The 20,487-nt window shown below is 43.1% G+C and overlaps 1 protein-coding gene across 1 annotated transcript in view; it reads right to left on the bottom strand.

Moving 5' to 3' along the window:
- The window catches only part of LOC149314334 (dopamine receptor D4-like), a 58,984-nt gene extending 44,338 nt beyond the window's left edge, over positions 1-14,646 (bottom strand). The window contains exon 1 of the mRNA XM_089523430.1: positions 13,891-14,646. Coding sequence (XP_089379556.1) covers positions 13,891-14,226 — 336 coding nt within the window. The 5' untranslated portion in view covers positions 14,227-14,646. The remainder of the gene's footprint in view (positions 1-13,890) is intronic.
- Positions 14,647-20,487: the final 5,841 nt, after the last annotated feature.

The following is a 20,487-nucleotide window of genomic DNA, read 5'->3' as shown; positions in this document are numbered from 1 at the left end:
ACTTATTGAACTCTCTTCAGAATCGATTCTTCTGAAAAGAACCACATAAAGACTACTCTCTGAATAAGCTGGGGATTTTGCCTTTGCCTTGCTTTATCATGACAGTATTTGATCACATTGCAACAGGAACTGATTTCAAATGCGAACGAGGGTTATTTACACCAATCGGCAATTCGCTCTATTCCATAGCTGGAACAGGCCCAAAGTTTCTTATCCTTGCAATAACCTGCCATGGCTGCTGTGTAATGAATCTTTGACATATTATTCATGCAGTGTAATATTATAAATATATTTAAGCAGAGTAAAGATAAAAAGAAAGACAGAATCAACACAGCACTTACTATATATTACCACTGGGGATAGAAAGCCCCAGCAAGGCTGTGCAAACTTTGGCTTTCCCTGTGGAATGATTAAACCACACTTGATTTGTTATGGAGTGTCACTGCCTATTCCACACGTCATCCCCAGCAAGCAAAAAACATAAAAACCAGCAAGGGGAGGGGACCACTCAGTTAACCACTGATGATTCACTCTTAGTTCTTAATGAACTGTATTAAAAATAAGTAGTTAAAAGTTTAACCTAGGCTTGACTGAATAGGCAACCAGCAACCAAGCAAAGAAAGAGATATTAGTTTTTTGTGGGTTTTTCGGGCTATGTGGCCATGTTCTAGCAGAGTTTCTTTCTGACGTTTCACCAGCATCTGAGATTTAATGTTAAATGGACTGCCTGCTGGCATCATTTTCATCCAATACTAATAGAATTCACACTAGAGATGATATAAAGAGCTATGAGGATCCTAATAGAAAGAGAAAGTCAATCCATAGTGTTCTGTTTTCTCCAAATGGCTTGCAGTACATTTTTTTCTGGTTTGGCAGTTAGAAATAAAACATACAGGGAGAAAACAACAAAGCTGCCAACCCTCTCTATCAGACTCTAACTCTATTTACATTTTGTATTTCTTATGCAGCCCTTACATCTGATGTGATATACAACAAAAACCTAAGCGTGGAAAGATACTTTTAATACATAACTCATTCCCATTACTTGTTCAGTGTTAAAATGTTACACTGTCACTTAATAGTTTGTTATTTACTTGTTTTAATAAACAAGATTGATGAAAATAGCATGAAACATCAACAATTTGTTCAAAATTCTGTCAAAATGATTCCAATGAAGCTCTTCTAGAAGAAATATAACTTAAAAAATAAACCAACTTTGTTCCCTCATGTTACCTTTGTGATGCAATTCTGTTCTGCCCTCTTTGAAAGACAGCAGACTGACTGACCCATTACAGGTTACTTGCAACTCATTACTTCCAAGCTCTGAGAAAAGTACATCAAAAATCACCAGAACAAGACCAGTGTTTCCATTAAGATTTGTAGTTTAGCTCTCAGAGGTGAGAAACTGGTGTGTGTGTGTGTCTTAGTTCAAAAACTGAACTTATTGAAACAATTGGTGAATGGCAAATCAACACTTGAGAGCAGGCGCAGCGTAGTGGTTTGAACATTGGACTACAACTCTTCGAATCCCAGCTCACCCATATAACCCCACTGGGCGACCTTAGGCAAGTCACACTCTCTCTGCCTAAGAGGATGGAAATGGCAAAACCCTCGGAAGAAACCTGCCATGAAAATCCCATGATAGGTTCGCCTTAGGGTTGCCATAAGTTGGAAACAACTTGAAGTCACGCAACTACAGCAACAACACTAAATCAACTCTTATGTAAATATAATTGATTTAAAGTGTCTACTTGGCTAAATCCAACTGCTAGTTAAGGCAACAGTTCGATTTAGCCTCATGGTGTGGGCAGTGGGATCACTCCAATCCTCTTTTCAAACAGAGTTATCCTGTCATCTACAAAACCTCCTAGCATCAAACTAACACTAACAGTTACTATGGTAAACACTAACCAAGAGTTCTTTCTTATTAGATTTGTATAGGCTGGTCAACAAACTCCAATCCACAAAGATACCAGAAATCTATAAAACCTATCAGGTGAGGATTAACATATTCATGGTGGATAGAAGGGAGAAGAAATACGAAACGTGCTTTGCTATAGCCATCTCCCCGTATAAACCATCTTCCAGAGATCACTCAGTGTTACAACAACGTTAGTTGTGGGGGAAGGGGGGAGGATGCTGCAACAGGAAACATGCAGACAATGAATTGGAAGGAAAAGGCCACAGCCTTATTTAATATAGCTGATAGGTGAGGTTGGTCCATTGCATGTGTCTGGATCTGGCATCGACCAACCTTGCCCAGTCATGGCAGGGCCTTGGGATGACAAAAGGGGGTTACCGGATATTCGCATGTTCGCATCTCCACTCTTAGTCACCAGAAGATACTGCTCAGGAGTTGCCCCTGCAATGGCAACTCCACGATCCCAGTGCCCCAGGTCCCAAAACAATTTAAGATATTTATGTTATCTAGTGACTTTGCAGCCAAATTAATCTCCATATCCAATCTTATAATTATAAACCTCCTGTATATAAGATCCCTCACTGAATGATAGATATTCTGGTGAAATGCATTAAATTTGTCTAATTATACACATAATACACATAATACACATAAACACAACTTCTACTTCCAGATTTGGAATCCTTATGATTTAATGTAACAGTTCTAGATAAAAAACCTATTTGGTTATAGCTTTTTTTCTAGGTTGAGATTTAGGCCCTATGCACACTGGCCTTAAAGGCAGGCTTGGGGGTGGACTCGGATGTAGCATCCACATGATGCATGGCCTGACTCTGCCCCAGAGCAGCATGATGCTGCCAGTGTTGCCAATTTCGCGACTTTCACACGAAAACGGGGACTTTTCAGAGCTTTTCGTGTGATTTTCGCGCCTGGCTCTTTTTCAGTGCCTTTTCGGCGACTTTGGCCCATTTCAGCTCCAGACTGCTGCAGAGCAACCAACCCTGGGCTGGAGAAAAAACTCTCTCTCTCTCTCTCTCTCTAATGACTCCCTCTGAGAGCCAGGACGGAGCAAGCCCAAGCAAACCCCAAATGTTTGGAGGAATAGTTCAGCCAATCAGAGAGAGGACAGTGATTGCCCCCCCCCCCACCCTCAGGCATTCTCAGGCTCCAGGGGAAAGCACAGTGGCTGCAGTGCTGGAGAGAGGGAGGGAGGGATCTTGGCTGGCTTAATCCCAATTGCCTTGGATTTCCAAGTAAGACATAAATTTTAAGGCACACAAAGGCAATACTTGATCATGGTATCATGGCTTGATGTTATGGACTTCTGTGTCTGCCTGAGAGTGACATTTGAATTTATGAATTCCTGAGCTTGGGCAGAGTGCCCCAAGCCTACCTCTCAGGGTCGTTGTTGTACTGTGAGGACCATTTGGGTTGTGTGATGTGAATGTGATGTCCCTGAGTGTGTGTGTGTGTTAGTGATTAAATATGCCTCTGAGCATGGGCAGAGCACCTGGTAAGTTGGCATCCCTGCCCTGTCTTCCCAGAATTTTGTTTTGTGGCTCTCTTTTTCGTTCTCTTTTCCATTGCCATCCATACTGCAGAAATAATCCAGTTTGGCACTGCTTCTAACTGCAAGGCTCCCTGCGATGATGGGATTCTGGGCACAACAAACCACCAAGCCCAGAATTTCATGCATGGAGCCCTGGCTGCCGGTAAAAGCAGTGTCTCAACATGTCACAACAAACTACAATTCCCAGGATTCCCTGGTTGAACAAGGGAATTGCCTCCACGCTTCCAGATCACAGCCCCAGAGAATGAGTCTACAGGATATCAGTGTTGCCAATTTAAGTCCAGTTCTTCAGCTGCATTTGGATTTAATAATGATAATAATGGTGATGATGATAGAGAGATCTTGCAGCACCTTTGAGTCTCACTGAAAGAAAAGTTGGCAGCATGAGCTTTCCTAGACTTAAGCGTATTTCCTCAGATGCATGGGAATTGTAGTTCATTGTGGCACCAGAGCTCTTTCTCACAAAACTACACTTCCCAGGGTTCCCTAGCACTGAGCCAGGGCAGTTAAAGTGGTCTCAAACTGGATTATTTCTGCAGTATGGATTGGACCTTGAGCATTTTTAATAACAAAGGTCCAAAACACTGCAGAAATAATCCAGTTTGTGACCGCTTTAACTCTCCTGGCTCAGTGCTAGGGAATCCTGGGAATTGTAGTTCATTGTGGCACCAGAGCTCTTTCTCACAAAACTACACTTCCCAGGGTTCCCTAGCACTGAGCCAGGGAAGTTAAAGCAGTCTCAAACTGGATTATTTCTGCAGTGTGTCTTGGACCCAACTCAGGCTGCATCTTCACTCCAGACTCCAGAGACAATCCAGTTTCACACCGTTTTTTCTGCCATGGCCCAGTGCTATGAAATCCTGGGAATTGTAGTTTGTTGTCACACCATAGTTTGCTGAGAGAGAAGGTTAAATGTCTCTGAAAACTAGAATTCCCAGGATTCCCTAGCACTGAGCCATGGCAATTAAAAGGGTGTCAAACTGGATTTATTTCTGCAGTGCGGTTGCAGCCTAACACTTTTCTATTTGGCATAAAGCTTCCTGAGCCCCCTTCATGTCAAAATAAATATCTTAAAAGGACTGAAAGATTCTTTGTTTGGTTCAATGGTGATTTTGAGGGTTGAAATAAGTTACAATTATTTTTATTCAATTATGTTTACGTTTATTTGCAAAACATCCGCCATTTTAACATTATGGGAATTTTCCGGGAATTGTGACTGAATAGTCCGTCTGATCTGGGGGGATTCAGCGGGTTTTGGACAAACATTTCCAGGAATTATCTCCGAGGCTTGTTGGCAACACTGGATGCTGCACTCCATTCCACACAGTGTGCGGTGTCATGGTGCTCCTTTGGCACTGCATCCACATGACACAGCACCAAAGGAGCATCATAAAGCTTCAGTGCCGCAGCTATTGCGCAATTCGCAGAGCACAAAAAGGAGCCTTTTTTGCGGCTCCTATTTGCACCCTGCAAAGGCCAAATTGGGGCTGCAGCATGCAGTTGTCACAGATCCAATCTGGCAGTAAAAGGGGTGGCTGGAGGCCGCACCTTCTGGGCTGTCTGCACAGCCCCTTACTTTGGCTTTATCCCAGTCTGAGGATTAGAATTTGGTTCATTTATGTAGGCAACTGAAAAAGGGAAGATTTTGTTAAAAAATAGGCTTATAGATTTTCAGAGTAGTCCACCTGTAATATTAAAGCTCAAATTCAAATTCAATAAAGCTAATAAGAAAACATATTTCTATAATGGGACAGAAGGCCAACATTCTAGGTTTTGTTACTGTAAAACAGGCAGGAATCTTGAACAATGATCCCTTTAGCTCAAAAGGTGCAGTTGATCTTATTGGAGGGAAAGTTCACTTGAGATAAGGAAAACTTAGTTTTAACTTGCTGCAGTGTCTTGTAAGTGTCCAAAAAACCATGTCAATATAACAATACAATAATAATATGACAAAATATATGGTATTGGTCCCTGGCACACTAGAAAGAAAAAAAATGCTTATCCACCATGTCATACATCTTGAGAAATAATAGATGAAAGGATTCTCAGCTGTGTACTTGTACAAGATGGTGATGGTGGTGGGTGTGCAATATTACTTGTTACCTATAAGCTGCCCAACCAAGGAATGGGTACCTTTAATGGACTTGAGAGGGCAAGGTTTTGTCCCCAGCACTCATTAAATCATAGAATCGTAGAGTTGGAAGAGACCACAAGGGCCATCCAGTCCAACCCCCTGCCATGCAGGAATTCACAATCAAAGCACTCCCAACAGATAGCCATCCAGCCTCTGTTTAAAAACCTCCACAGAAGGGGACCTCACCACTCTCCAAGGGGGTAGTAGTACAAGATTAATCCATCGGTCTTAACACAGGGCTGGAAGCAGACTTTGTCAAGTAATGACAACATTAACCTCTTCGGTTCTGAATAGTTCTATTCTAACTATGACTAGGGTCCAAAACCTACTGCAGAAATAATCCAGCTTCAGATCGCCTGGCTCAATGCAGGTGAAACATCAGGACTCACTGGGATTTGTAGTTTTGTGGGGCACCAGCACTCTCGGGCAGAGAAGGCTAAAGAAACTGAAACTACAAATCCCAGAATTCCATAGCATGGAGCAACAGCATTATGTCATCAGTGTAGATGCTCCCTGGAGACCTCTAAAACTAGAAGGCATTTTGGGGAGAAATCCTCAAAAATGCCAATGGAGGGTAGATTTGGGGAGCTTTATTGAGGATGCAAAAAAAAAAAAGACATTGGAATTACATGTGGCTTACACCTGGCAGAAATCTTCAAATGGAAGGAAGCCTTTTTCAAAAATCACAAATCGTCTTTTGTAGATTTTTCAGGCTATGTAGCCATATTCTGGAAGAATTTATTCCTGAAGTTTCATCTGCATCTGTGGCTGGCATCTTCAGAGAGTGGTGTGGGGTATATATACTGTGTGACTGTTGGTTGAGAGGAAGTGATTTGCACATAGTCCAAAAAACCCCACAAAAAACTATGGATGCTGGCTGTGAAAGCCTTTGACTTCACAAAAATCACAAAATTGGGCAGGCATACAGGAAGGAGCTGTTCCACTGTCACAGCTACCATAGGTTCCTGTGACAATTATACAGCTCCATTCCATAAATCATGACGACAATGGAAGCATGAGATGAAGCTGTGGGAAGAAGCATCCAAGTTATCTTGATGATCCAATATTGCAGCAAGTTGGGCACAGGGAAGATGTGATATCCTTCTCACAAAACATAGCGTTAAGGCACAATTTCCATACAATTTATCTCATGTATAGCTATTGCACTAAACACAATAGGTTAGATTCGAACAAAGGATGCAATCCTATACATGCTTCACTGGAACTAAATTCCCCTATATTCTACAGGGAATATGTCTGTGGAAACATGCACAGATATAAAGGTTGCACTGTAAAAGTTTATTACATTTAGGTATCCTGGAAATCAACGTAAAAAAAAAAAAAATCATTACTAAGTGCCACAAGTTTCAAAAGGAACTAAGCACAACTAACATAGGAGGTGTTCAGATGGATGGCATGTAGCCGCTGAATGGATCAGGGCCTCAGCAACCTCACACCATGGCCCTGATCCGGCCTCTGGAGAGCGCAAAAAGGAGCCACAAAAAGCAGCTCCTTTTTTCTCTTTCCAAGAGGCACCATAGCCGCTGCGGTGCGGCTTTACGATGCTCCTTCGGCGCTGCATCATGTGGATGCAGTGCTGCAGTCACGCCATGATGGCACATGCCAAAATGGCACCCTGGGGAGGGTTAGGGTATCCAGCATGAGGATGCTACACCCTGGCTCTGCCCACAGGCCGGCACAAAGTGCCAGTCTGTATAGGTCCTTAGTCTGGATCAAATCCATAGCCTGGTTAAAAAATAAATTACATGCCAAAGCCATTGTGCAATGAGATCTGGAAAACAAAATTATCTAGTCTTAGGTATAAGAAAAAAAGAGAATCTGATCCCCAGACCTTTGACTTTCAGTGGGCTAAATCTGCAGCCCACCAACAACTAACCTTACAGTATTCATTAAAAGTGATGGTACCTCTCCAAGAACTATTAGAAACATTCCCATAACTTGCAAGCAGCAGGGGAGAGCAAACTACTTGCAAACATCTCTAGATTATAGATATTATATGACTAGGAGGCTGTATCTAACGGTATTAGAATCAGAGGGAAGAAGGTCCCCAAAACAAGGTCTTAAAACTGTTATTTTAATAGCAGCAACTGTTGTATACAGAAATGAAGGAAAGCACAGAATTTTGGGGGGGAAGAACAAAATGACAGCTGTGAGATAAGCAACACAGGGAAATGACACTAAGGAAGATAGGAACAAACCTATATACAATGGCTCCTTGGTATCCACTAGGGATTGAGTCCAGGACCCCTCATGGATACCAAAATCCATGGATGCTCAAGTCCCATTAAATACAATTCCATAGTAAAATGTTGTGCCTTATATAAAACAACAAAATCAAGGTTTGCTTTTTGGAATTTAAAAAAAAAATTCAAGCTGTGGATGGTTGAATCTATTGATAAAGAACCTATGGATACAGAGGGCTGACTCTGGGTATACAAATTCCATTTGCAAGACATGCACCTTTCACTTCTTAGGTACATGCTATTTCTATATATGGGCTACAGACTCTTGTAAGATACATTTATACAGATAGTCTTATGTCATTTGGATCCTTGATATCTCAATGGGCCACTGCATTCATATTTGTCTATCCTGAATGAGCTGGATACTCCTCATGCTCCACCAGAAAAGGGTTATATCTAGTTGTCCAAACAGATCCCTATCACACATGTACAGGATAGTTTTAGAAATGGGCACACTTTGCACTTTGCACACTTTGTCAACTTATGGCAACCCAATGAATTTCATAGGGTTTTCTTAAGCAAGGAATACTCAGAGATGGTTTTGCCATTTCCTTCCTCTGAAATATAGCCTACGGCACCTGGTATTCATTGGCACTCTCCCATTCAAATACTAACCAGAGCTGACCCTGCTTAGCTTCCAAGAGCAGATGGGATCAGGTGCCTTTAGGGTATTTAGACTGGATGAGTCCGGATATACAGAATCATTTTTGACACTTACAATTGCAGATAAATGACCATTGCAACATTTCCTCTCAAACATGTTTACATGGTCAGTTATTAGTAATTGTAAGCATTTATATAATACACTGAAAATGTTTTCCATTCCCGTATGATTACACACAATACTACATACTTTACCATTAATGGTAACATTTGTGGTCCCTCTGCTAAATTATGCCACCAGGGTTTCTTTATGCTTCTGTTGGGATGTTAACCTTATAAGCCCAGCGGAAGCAGAAAATAATTACTTTTTAAAGGCAAAAAGGCCACTGCTTCTCCACTTCATTTTCAATGTAACCAATTATATCATCAGACTGCAAAATCTTGTAGGACAAGCCTGTACACATTTTGATTCACCAAAGTAAAGGCAGATGCCAGCAGTTCAGTAAACCTGTTTTACTCAACTGCTACCTGCCCGGGACTGTAGAAACAGGGCAGGGTGAGGATGCACTAAACAGGGGTAGACTGGATTAAAATCAGTGAGCTGCATGTTGTACAGACCTGCTTCTAACATTTTCCTGTAGTGCCACAAATCAATGCCATGTAATCACATCACAACATCATCACAACCCCAACCCCATCAGTTCCAGAATCCACTGTGTTAACTGGCTCTCCACTTCCAGGCCACAGTAATCTCATAAACCTTTAGTAAATCCTGCTTGCCTCTTGACCTGGCTTTCAAACGCTTTGGACACCATGTACAAATGTCCTTACTCTGTGTGCTATCTCTTAACCGATTTAGCCTGGCATACTGGAAAATTCTGTCTAAGCAGAAATTCTGGCTGTGAGTTTTTGGAGTATGAGTATGATACCAAGCAGGTATCATTTTTCAAAATCTTGCTCAGCAAATTATACAAACCCTATGTGGTTCAAAATGTTGCTTTTCTTTTTGGCCTTGCACTCTTCACAGTATGTCATTCTGACTGACCAAAATTGGACTCTTAACCTTGATTCACATTAGAGACATTGGTAACATTGCTACATCAAATTTGGGGCTAAACCCAACCACTAATCCCAACTAGAGTAGTCCAACTGAGTCAACTGTTGAATGGTAAATGAGCTTGTATGCAGTTCTCAATTACTGAATGAGTCTACTCTAGTTAGGACAAGCAATTAGATTGAAGCCCTTGAGTGAAAGCTACTGAGGAGCTTTTGATCCATTCTGTTTTGTACGCTGCAGCTCTTATTGTTTTGCTATTCTCATATTACAGGCATAAAAATGAAAGGATGAGGTGAAGAAATGAACTATCTACATGTACTAGAGAAAAACAACTCTCATCATGGAAATAACAGTCCAATGTATCTGAAGGACATCAGGGATGGCTTATGGTATTTCAAAGGGGACGTGAGTGATGCAATAGACTGAAAAGAACTGAAATAAAGTCCTATTGACTTTTTTCTTTCTTTTGACATTTAAGAACAAAGAATACTAGAAAAAGCCAGAATGAGCCCTTCACAACTGCATGTACAAAGAATGGTGTATTTTTGAACATAAATATACAACTGCTCATTTGATGATCAAAAAGCATGCTCAGGTCCTCAGCAAAACTTACAGAATAGCTGTATTCATTAGTATATCCATTGAAAGAATGTATTAGCTCAACAGGCTTCTTTTCTTCTTTAAATGAGAAGTACCCTTGGAAACATGAGTGCTTTTTTTGACTAATAACAGCCTGCTAAGATAATGGATAATAATAGGGTGCACTATGTGGCGCATCACTGTTTCTAATTCATATTCTAATACATATTCCTGACATTCAATCTACTCCACATTTAGCTCCTCTCACACCTCTGCCTCACAAGACTTCCATTAACTTCAAATGACTTTGAATCAGATCTAAGAGCAATTGGCACACCTACCTTGAACATTATTTTTCAGCTGGAAAAACAGAGACCTTTCAACACATACATTTGACATACAGATGCACATATATACTGAGATCTGAAAAAATCACCCTTAGACCCTGCAAGTAAACAAGTCTGGAAAATTGTGCATTTACCTCTAAGTTCCTAATCCCAGCTTCCTATCCATCTTATCTGCGATATCTGCCTTAGATATCCCAGATTTCCAATAACAAAGGGGATGGTCCATGATCTTAAGTTTTAGGATGAGACATTCATTACTCCTTCCTGCCTGGACCACATGCCTCCAATGCCTTGAAAACAATTGCGTAGCTCAAGAGCAAGAGGTTTTCCAGATGTGCAAACCAGAATATAAATATTTGTTTCATCTGCCAGACAGACACAGTAGGCTCCTTCATCATTTGTACTTATTTGAGAATCCATGGTCCCCCAGGCACTGTAACCCTTCTCTGCATCAGCTTCCTAATTTAAATTAGCATCAATGGTACTTCCATTTGCTCCAGCCTCTAATGATGAAAACATTTTGTATGAGATTCACCCACCTCTTCCATATGAAAATCTTAAACGGCATATCTTGGGATGCAATCTAGAAAACTCAGTGGCACTGACTTTTGACTTCAAACTCTATCTAACAGCATTTATATTACAGAAATCCATAAAATTCAAAGTGCTGAAACTTAATTAGAAAACATATGAATTTCACTTCTAAATCACTTGCATCACATCTTTTCTGGAGGGGTAGCCATGTCAGTCTGCAGCAGCTAAAGTAAAAAAAAATCTTGTAGTACCATAAAGACTAACATATTTCTTATTCCAGAAGCTTTAGTGAACTTTATCAAATGACTGTTTGCACAAATGCTTCCAACATTTTCAATAGACTCTGTGACAGGACCACTGTAGTTTAGGTACTTAGGATCCAACCTTGCCTAACATTTTGACAGTAGTTTTTGTGGCATCTTCTGAAGATGCCAGCCACAGCTACTGAGGAAACATCAGGAAAAAAAACTCTTCTAAAACATGGCCTCATAGACCCCAAAACCCACAAAAAACTATGTATGCCGGCCATGAAAGCCTTCGACCTCACATTTTGACAGTGTTGGATCTAAGCAGAAACCACACTTCTGCAGCTCTCCTTTTGGGGTATATCCCCATTCTTCAAGTCTCTATTTCTCATATGTAAAAATAAAATGGCAAGGTGTTGGAAAGAAGGACTGTACATCTGCCAAAATAGCAAGACAAACCACCCTGAATCTGTTGTAGTATTGTCAAATTGAAGTGTTGTGTGCATAGTCTCACAGAATAACATTATACTTGATCAAGCACCTGCCTTTTTCTAGACATTTTAATAACACTTCCCTGGCAATATTTATTTCATTATATTTCTGCCTTGCCCTTCCTCCCATGAGCTCAGGATGACACACAAGTGTCACAACATTTTGCATTGTTCTCATCACAAGTAACCCTATAAGGCAGACTCAATGTTGCAAGTGCAAATCATAGCCTTGTATAGTAAGCTAGTGCATTTAACATGCTGGATTGACATACCTGTAATTTGAAGACATTGTCTGTCTCCCTTAGACTAGAAATCCACATGCTTGAATGCAGAGTGGTCTAATGAGACCGACATGGCAAATGTAGCAAGGTTTGTGACCTGGACCTTCAACAACTTTGGATGCCTCCCAAGCAAACATTTCACATTTACTTTGGAGTGCAAAATCAATTTAGAAACTGAATTTAGCCAAACTTGATATTCAGACTGAGGAGGACATCCCAGACAAACTTGTAACTGATCACCAAACTTTGGCTTTTTCCACGAACTACTGTTTTTGTCGATTTTGTATTAAACTCGATCATAGAATCATAGAATCGTAGTGTTGGAAGAGACCGCAAGGGCCATCCAATCCACCCCCTGCCATGCAGGATATCTAAGTCAAAGCATGCCCAACAGATGGCCATCTAGTCTCTGCTTAAAGACCTCCAAGGAAGGAGACTCCACCACACTCTGAGGGAGTGTGTTCCACTGTTGAACAGCTCTTACTGTCAGGAAGTTCCTCCTAATGTTGAGGTGGAATCTCTTTTCCTGGAGCTTGCATCCATTGTTCCGGGTCCTGTTCTCTGGAGCAGCAGAAAACAAGCTTGCTCCCTCTTCAATATAGCATCCCTTCAAGTATTTAAACAGGGCTATCACCTCTTAACCTTCTCTTCTCCAAGCTAAACATCCCAAGTTCCCTGAGTCGTTCCTCATAGGACATGGTTTCCAGACCTTGAAGCAAATTTTAAGAATACAGGTGCTTCCTCCCACCGCCCCAGCATTGTACCTTGCTTTGGAGCCCTGGTGGGTAGAGGCGATAAACAAATGCCTTATATAAATAATACTCAAATTTTTGTTTCATTAAAATCATAAGCAGAATCATTATGTTCAACCTGGGCAACATCAGATAAATATTCATGTTACATGATAGACTGCAATAGAGATGATGGAACAGTTGGCCAAATTATTTATTTATTTTAAAAAACCGAGCACAGGACACAAAAGGACCTTGCCGCACCTTTGGGACTAACCAAAAGAGTGAATTTCTTCCCAAAGGTGCTGCAAGATCCCTTTGCATACTGACTTTCTGGACTAACACGGCTATGTCTTTGAAGAACAGCAGAGAATTGCAACACTGATTCTGTAGAACTGTGCTGGTCTGTGAAAGAAAGCAAGAACACATTGTCCTTCTCAGAGAATGGGGGCTCAGCACCTCTGCACCCAAAAGGCCATGGTCTGCAGTGGGAGTGTACCCTGCATTCCCAAGTGAGCCCTTGTGGCTCACGATGCATCAGACAGAGGAGTTTATCACACGGGAGGAATTCCTCTTAATTTTGAATGAAAAGAAAGTGGGGCCAGAATGCATTCACCTGAATTTGCAAGTTCAGAAAATTTATGTGAATTGGAATTGCGTTCGAACTGACTTCCCATTGCTCAAAAATAGCTTGCCATTGCCCAAAATTGCTTGCCCAAATTGCGTGTTGTAACGTGAAACCCCATAATTGCGTTCAGATTGCTTTATACTATTGGATTATACTTCCAATTTCCCTTGTCTGATAAACTCCATCGAGTTAGAAGAGACCCCAAGGGCCCTCCAGTCTGCCATGCAGGGACTCACAATCTCTGTTTCAAGACCTGCAAAGAAGGAGCGTGTGTTCCACTGTGGAGCTCAAAGGCAGTGACAGGAGCCTCAATGTCCCCATAAGGCTGCAGAGGGGCATGGCAGTCTCCCCTGCAATGCAAAGCCTGCCCTGTGCAGCCTTTGTGCCCAAGTCCTGGGGGCCAGGTGCACCTCCTGGGACCTTTTCTTCGTACCCAGAGCTTGATGAAGGGCTGAAGGAGGAGGGGGCGCTTTCTGCGGCTGTCGGGGCTGCTGGCTGGCCTTACCTCGGAGTAGACGTAGAGCGGGAGGACGAGGAGGGCCAGCAGGAGGTCGGCGACGGCGAGGCTGACGATGAAGTAGTTGGTGGTGGTCTTGAGGGCCTTCTCGGTGCAGACGCTGAGGCAGACCAGCAGGTTCCCGCTGAGGATGAAGAGGATGAGGAAGACCCCGAAGACCAGGGCGGCGAAGTGGGGCTCCGGCTCCTGGGAGGCTTCGGGGGCAGCCGGGCAGCAGGAGGAGGAGGAGGAGGCGTTGGAGGGGGGGTCCCAGGTCTCGTTGGAGCCCATGGCCGCCTTCAGGGGCCGAGAGGGGCGCTTGGGGCAGGGAAGGCCCCTCCTCATGGGCTCCGGCTCCCCCGAGTCTTCTTCGGAGGGGGCGAGGAGAGCAGAGAAAGGAGCTTCTTTTGGGGGTGTCTCAGTTCCCCCGAGGGGGGCGAGGAAGCCCCAGAGCCCCCAGGCTGCTCCACTCCATCCTCCCCCTCCCAGCAGGAGGAGGAAGCCCCAAAGCCGGGGCTTTGGTCCCTGGAGGAAGGAGGGAAGGAGAGCTCTTCGGGGCTGAAAGGGGGGCAAAGTTTTCTCTCTCCTTTGGAAAGAGTGGGCAGAGAGGCCCCTGAGGGCCCCACGGAGCCCTCCTTCCTTCTTTGGGGCAGCAGCCAGGGAGTGAATGGGGAGCTCCGCCGCTGGCCCCGAGGTCTCCTGAGGCAGAGTCCGCCACAAGTGGGTCAGCCCCCGGACGGAGCAAGCCGATTAGGACGGAGGCAAAGGAGGGAAAGGCTGGAGCCAAGGAAGGCGGGGAGAAGGAGAAGGAGGTGGGGGGGGGGTCGGGGAAAGGCTCCCTCCCCCTCCCCCTCCCCCTTCTCTGGGGCTTATTCCGGGGCTCCTTCAGCGCCACAGAGAGCCAGCTTGGGCAGCCTTTTGGCGGGCTCCCCCTGTTCCTGGTCGCCCTCACCCCCCCCCCCGCAGAGGAGGGCCATGGAGGGCAGGGCAGGGAAACAGGGAGGACCTGGACCCACAAAGAAAAAGGAGGAGAATTATTATTATTATTATTATTATTATTATTATTATTATTATTTCCCTCCGCCTTCCCTCAGGAGGAACCCCCTGAAGCCCTCCTCCCTCCAGAGCAGGAGCACGAAGCACGGACTGATAGCCACATTATCCATGTCTCATTTATTGATTATGATGTGCCTTTTTAGCTTTTCTGAGGTCCTTTCCTTCCCCTTGGCCACTTAAAAGCTTTAGAAGGACTCGCGTCGACATAAATTCGTCCTCCTCAGTCCTCTTCAGAAGAGAGGGAGGATTTATTATTATTATTATTATTATTATTATTATTATTATTATTGTTTTGGCATTCCTCCTGGACAGAAGGTGTTAATGGAGGACAGGTCCTGGGAAAGGAGGACCACCTCTGCAATGCTCCTGAGCGCCTGGGGCTCCTTCCATCCAGGCTGGTCCTCCTTTTCCAGGACCTGTCCTCCATCGCCACCTTCCTCTGCCCAGGAGGAATGCCTAAAAAGTCCTCCTCCATTTGGAGCAGGACTAAGAAGCATGGGTTTAGATTTCTAGTAGGAGTCTTTTAGCTTTTATATGGCCGCCTCCTTCGTTTGAGAAGCATGCGTTTACATTTCTATGGGTGCTTTGAGCTTTTCTTTGTGGTCATGTCCTCTTACTTTTTTTCGCCAGTGTCCTCCATTTTGCGGGGCCTCGTCCTCCTTTGGTGAGGAGAGCTGCCAGTCCCCCTGCCTTAGAGCCTCACCTTCCAGCAAAGGGGGATGCCCAGGACCACCTCAAAGACCAGGGCAAGGAGAGCCCACCTGGCCTCCTCCTGCTTGGAGGGTTGGACTAGAGACCAGGCTGTAAACCCCCCTGGATGGCTTTGAGCCAGTCACACTCTCTCAGCCTCAGGAATTCAGAGACCTCACCCTGTGGCATAGGAGTGGTTTGAGTGTTGGGTTACAACTCTGGAGACCAGGGGTCAATTCCCTGCTCAGCCATGGAAACCCACTGGGCCACCTTGGGCAAGTCACACTCTCTCAGGGGATGGCAAGGGAAAAACTCCCTCTGAAGAAATCCTGCCAAGAAAACCCTATGGTAGGGTCACCATAAGTGACAACTGCTTGAAGGAACAACAGCTGTCGTTAGTCTGGGGAATCAGTACGCAAAGAGATCTTGTAGAACCTTTGAGACTGAAAGAAAGAAGCTGGGAAAGAACCGACCCTGTCTCCTCAATCTCCATACACGCATAGTTTTGCATTCTCAGGCACAGCTTGCTTATCTAGTCTAGTTATGACTTTATTTCTGTCCCTATTCCACTCCATGCGTCTCAGGAGACTGAAGTCTACCAAAGCTCTTGCTCCCAGCTTCTTTCTTTCAATGAGTCTCAAAGGTGCTACAAGATCCCTTGGCACTCTTGAGCCTCAGAGGAAGGCAAAGGGAAGCCCCTCTGTGAACAAATCTTGCCAAGAAGAGTCCATTTTACATCAGAAACACCTTGCAGAAACTCAGCAACATGATAGAGCCCTTTAGCACAGTTACAATAACCTAGCACCATTGCTTGGAAATGCTCCTGCTAAGTCTGTCAGCCCAGGGTTTAATAGGGGAGGGGGCAGAAAGATAGCTAAACTGCTGGAAAATGGGATGAAGGAAAGTGCAACAGCTGTAATTTTGATTTGTCCCAAAGTAAAGTTTTATAGAGTGACAAGACAGTATGAACCGGGGAGTTGGAAATCTTCCTGCTCTCCAAACACATTTTTCAAAACGAATGCATAAGAAAGAACCGAGGAAGAGCCATGACGCTGGATCAGACCAAAGACCTAAGGTTTTTTCCTCACAGGGACCCATGGGAAAGATGACTACCCTCCTGCTGTGGGGGAAAATACACCACCTCCACTAATTTAAGATGGGGAAAAATCACCTTCAGAAATGTATGCATCTGTTGGAGGGAGCAGGTGTGTTGTGTTGCGTCATTCATGGCATCACAGGCAGTATTCTGTAGGTGACTGTGACACTGGTACAAAGCAGATCGTGCAAAGCAAATCATAATCACAATCTTGGGGGAAGAGCGACTCAGTAGCTTTCTGGGGGAAGATAACCACACACCCTTCACAAAATACAGACGATTCCATCTGGAGAGAGATCAGTGTTCCTATAACAGAGGCACCACGAGGCAGGAAGATGTGTGGACTCTGCATAACGGTGTGAGGACAATATATTGGAATTTAAAATGTATTTACAGTACTTCATGTAAATTGATAGCAGATAGCTATATGAGTAGTGCAAGAATTTATAAGTAAGTTAATAGAAGTGATTATTTCTAGGAATGAGGCATTATACCTCTATAGACTGTCTTCATTTAGATTTCCTGCATGGCAGGGGGTTGGACTGGATGGCCCTTGCGGTCTCTTCCAACTCTATGATTCTATGATTGTATGATCATATAGGGCAGAGATGGGCAACTCTGGCCCTCCAGCAATTGTGGACTACAACTCCCATAATTCTTCATTATTGACTATGTTGGTTAGAGCTGGTGGGCATTATATGTAGCTGATTTTAATAACATACATTGTTTTTAAAGTACTTACAAAAATCAGTGAAGATATACATGTGCTCTGTGCCTTGTTTTTCTTTCTGTACTAACAGGTGATAATGCAAAAATTCTTCTAAGGCTGTGCTATATACATGTACATCATTTAAAGCAAGAAAGAATCTTGCCATCAGGTTGACTTCAGCTTACAGTGACCCTGTGCATAAGAAACCTCCCAGACCCCTGGTCACTAACTACCTTACTCTCAGGTCTTGCAGACTCATGGCTGCTGCTTCCTTGAATGAATCAATCTGCCTGTAGTGCAGTTGCCCTCTTTTCCTACCTCCTTCCTCTTTACCAAGTATTATTGTCTTTTCCATTGAGTCACATCAGCTTATATGTCCAAAGAATGACAGTTTAGTCACCTTCAGTTCCAATGAAAATCCAGGCCTGATTTGCTCTAAGACCCCCTCCTTTTTTCCCCTTTTTTAGTGGTCCATGGTATCTATAAAACACTCCTCCAACACCACATTACTGATGAGTTGATTTTCTTTTTATCAGCTTTCATAACCATACTTCGACACTGGAAATACAATGACCTAGGTGTTTCTGACTTTGATATTTAATTATATGTCTTTACACCTCAGGATAGCAATAGCTTTTACATTTCTATACTGTTTATCAGTGAACTCAGCACTCTCTAAGCAGTTTACAGTCTGTAAGCCAATTGCCCCCAACAAGCCAGGTACTTTTTTTTGCCGACCCACGAAAGGCTGGAAGGCTGAGTCAACCTTGGAGCCCTGGGATCAAACTCACATCCTTGTAACTACAGTGTGCCACCAGAGCTCCTAAGGATCTTGTCTTGTCTAGTGTAGACAAGGATCTTGTCTAATTCCTTCAAGGCTCGTCTTCCAAGTCTCAGTCTTCTTCTGATTTCTTGACTGCAGTCTCCATTTTGATTCATAACTGAACCAAGTATAGGAAATCTTAAATTATCATATTAACTCAATCCTGCAGTTTACAAGAAAATGAATATGTATTTTTGTATCTTTTGTTTGCTCGTAAGGCTGACTCAACCCATCATAAACATTCCTAAGTATACCAAGATGCAGGCTGTCACTTATTTAGCTAAATGGATCAGCCCTTACAATATCACATCATATTTGGAATGGTTGAAAGGCAATCTGTTGGCTGGCAAATAGGTTCAGGTTTTGGAGTGTACAGATTGGCCCTTATCCCCCCCACTTTCAGGCTTATCTTCTCAGATATGTGACCCCAAGAAAATTCAGTCACTCCACAAAATGCTGTTATGAGACTGGACAAAATGTCTTTTCAGGATTCATGTCCAGCCCCATGCCATGTAATAAAATATCGAGGATTATTGTGTACAGGTTTAGCAATGGTCCTGGCCCTGGATGACTCAACTGGTTCCCCTTACTCTTCTCAGCAGTGAAATTAGTTAACATAGTAGAAGTCTAGAGGCTGACATTGAGGACTGAAGAAGTTAGTTGAACCATCCCAGGAGATTCTAGTCTCTTTGGGTGCTAAACTGTGAATCTCCACTTCTTTTTTAACCTAATAGGATTCTTCTGCACAAGCCCCATTCTCACAGCAGTCACACTACTAAAAATAAAATGGGAACATACCACTTTCACGGCAGCCATAATCACAGCTCCTCTCATTTGCACAACTGGAGTTGCTGCCTCCATCACACTCTGTTCCTAACCTGGCAGCCTCAACCCCACCTCCCTGCCTTATGCCCACCAAGATTTATTGTAAATGCCTCCCTTATTTTTTCATTCAATTCCAGAGTTCTGCTACTGCAATTGAAGTCAAAAGAAAGAAAAGAAAAAGAATTAAAGGTACTAAAGGTAATATGGAATAGTGATTGGGTGGGGAGACTGGGGTGATGAGGGGACACTGACACTGCAATCACACAACTGCCCCAGGAGTGGCTTTTCGCACTTGGGGACTTGCGTGCTTGCCAGGTCATTGGCTTTTCCTCGTCAATGAAAAGAGACAGGGCTGGGACAGCAAGGCTATGGATTAGGATTGTCGTCATGCAATGAGTATGGCCGATGCTGCTTCTTTCCTGGTGTAATTGCATTTTAAAAGCTATGTGTAGTAATGTCCATGTAAGTGTAAATATCCAGAAATATCACAATAAGTCTCTAGGGAGTGAATCCAAAGGAAGCCAAACTCAGATAAAAAGCAAACTTTACAGTCATGCAATTACTCTACTGGATATTTAGTCAGTCATCATTAGGTACAAAAGTATTCATGATAAGAAAGAGGAGGTTGAAGAAACCCAGCAGCACATTTGAGATTAATTCATTTATTTTAGCATGAGCTTTTGTATATGTCAGTCCATTTCTAAAGGTACACTTAAGTGTATCTAAAGAAGTCAACAAAGTGTGCAAGCTCTTATGTTCTTTGGAACCTTTAACTGGGCTAGGATTTATAATATATTAGGAGACGGAGGAAGAACAAACAAACAACCCTGCCCCCCACCCCCAAAGTACTAGGCCAGATGGTGTGGCAGTGGTGTCAACAGTCAAACTCAGGCAATGTTAAGCTATGAAAATTTGGAAAAGTGGGATCTAAATAATAATACAGTCTGAGTATAGAGAAAAAAGAACAACTAAATTATAAATGGGTGAAAGTGGTCTCCCACACTGTAAATCTACCAGGAAGACCACGTATTCAGAAAAGTAAAGTCGATTGAATCCACTGCTTTCAAACTGCGAAAGATTTCTAAGTCTGGGACTATTATCTGCTGAAGCATTTTGCTACTGGCTAATCAAATTTGTCAATAAGAACATCTGGAAGATAATTATTAAATCTGAAGTTGAAGACTTTCATGGCCGGCATCCATAGTTTTTTGTGGTTTTTCCCCCACATAGCCCGAAAAACCCACAAAAAACTAATTATTAAATCCTTATCATATTCACAAACAAAAAACTTAAATGTGAAGTCGAAGGCTTTCATGGCTGGCATCCATAGTTTTTTGTGGGTTTTTTGGGCTATGTGGCCATGTTCTAGAAGAGTTTATTCCTGACATTTCGCCAGCATCTGTGGTT

Source organism: Sceloporus occidentalis, unplaced genomic scaffold, assembly GCF_023333645.1.
Source record: "Sceloporus occidentalis isolate IW3139 unplaced genomic scaffold, rSceOcc1.0.p SCAF_4, whole genome shotgun sequence".
In the NCBI taxonomy this organism is placed as follows: Eukaryota; Metazoa; Chordata; class Lepidosauria; order Squamata; family Phrynosomatidae; genus Sceloporus; species Sceloporus occidentalis.
Note: the sequence above shows the minus strand (reverse complement) of the source record. Positions and strands in the feature narration are given on the sequence as shown.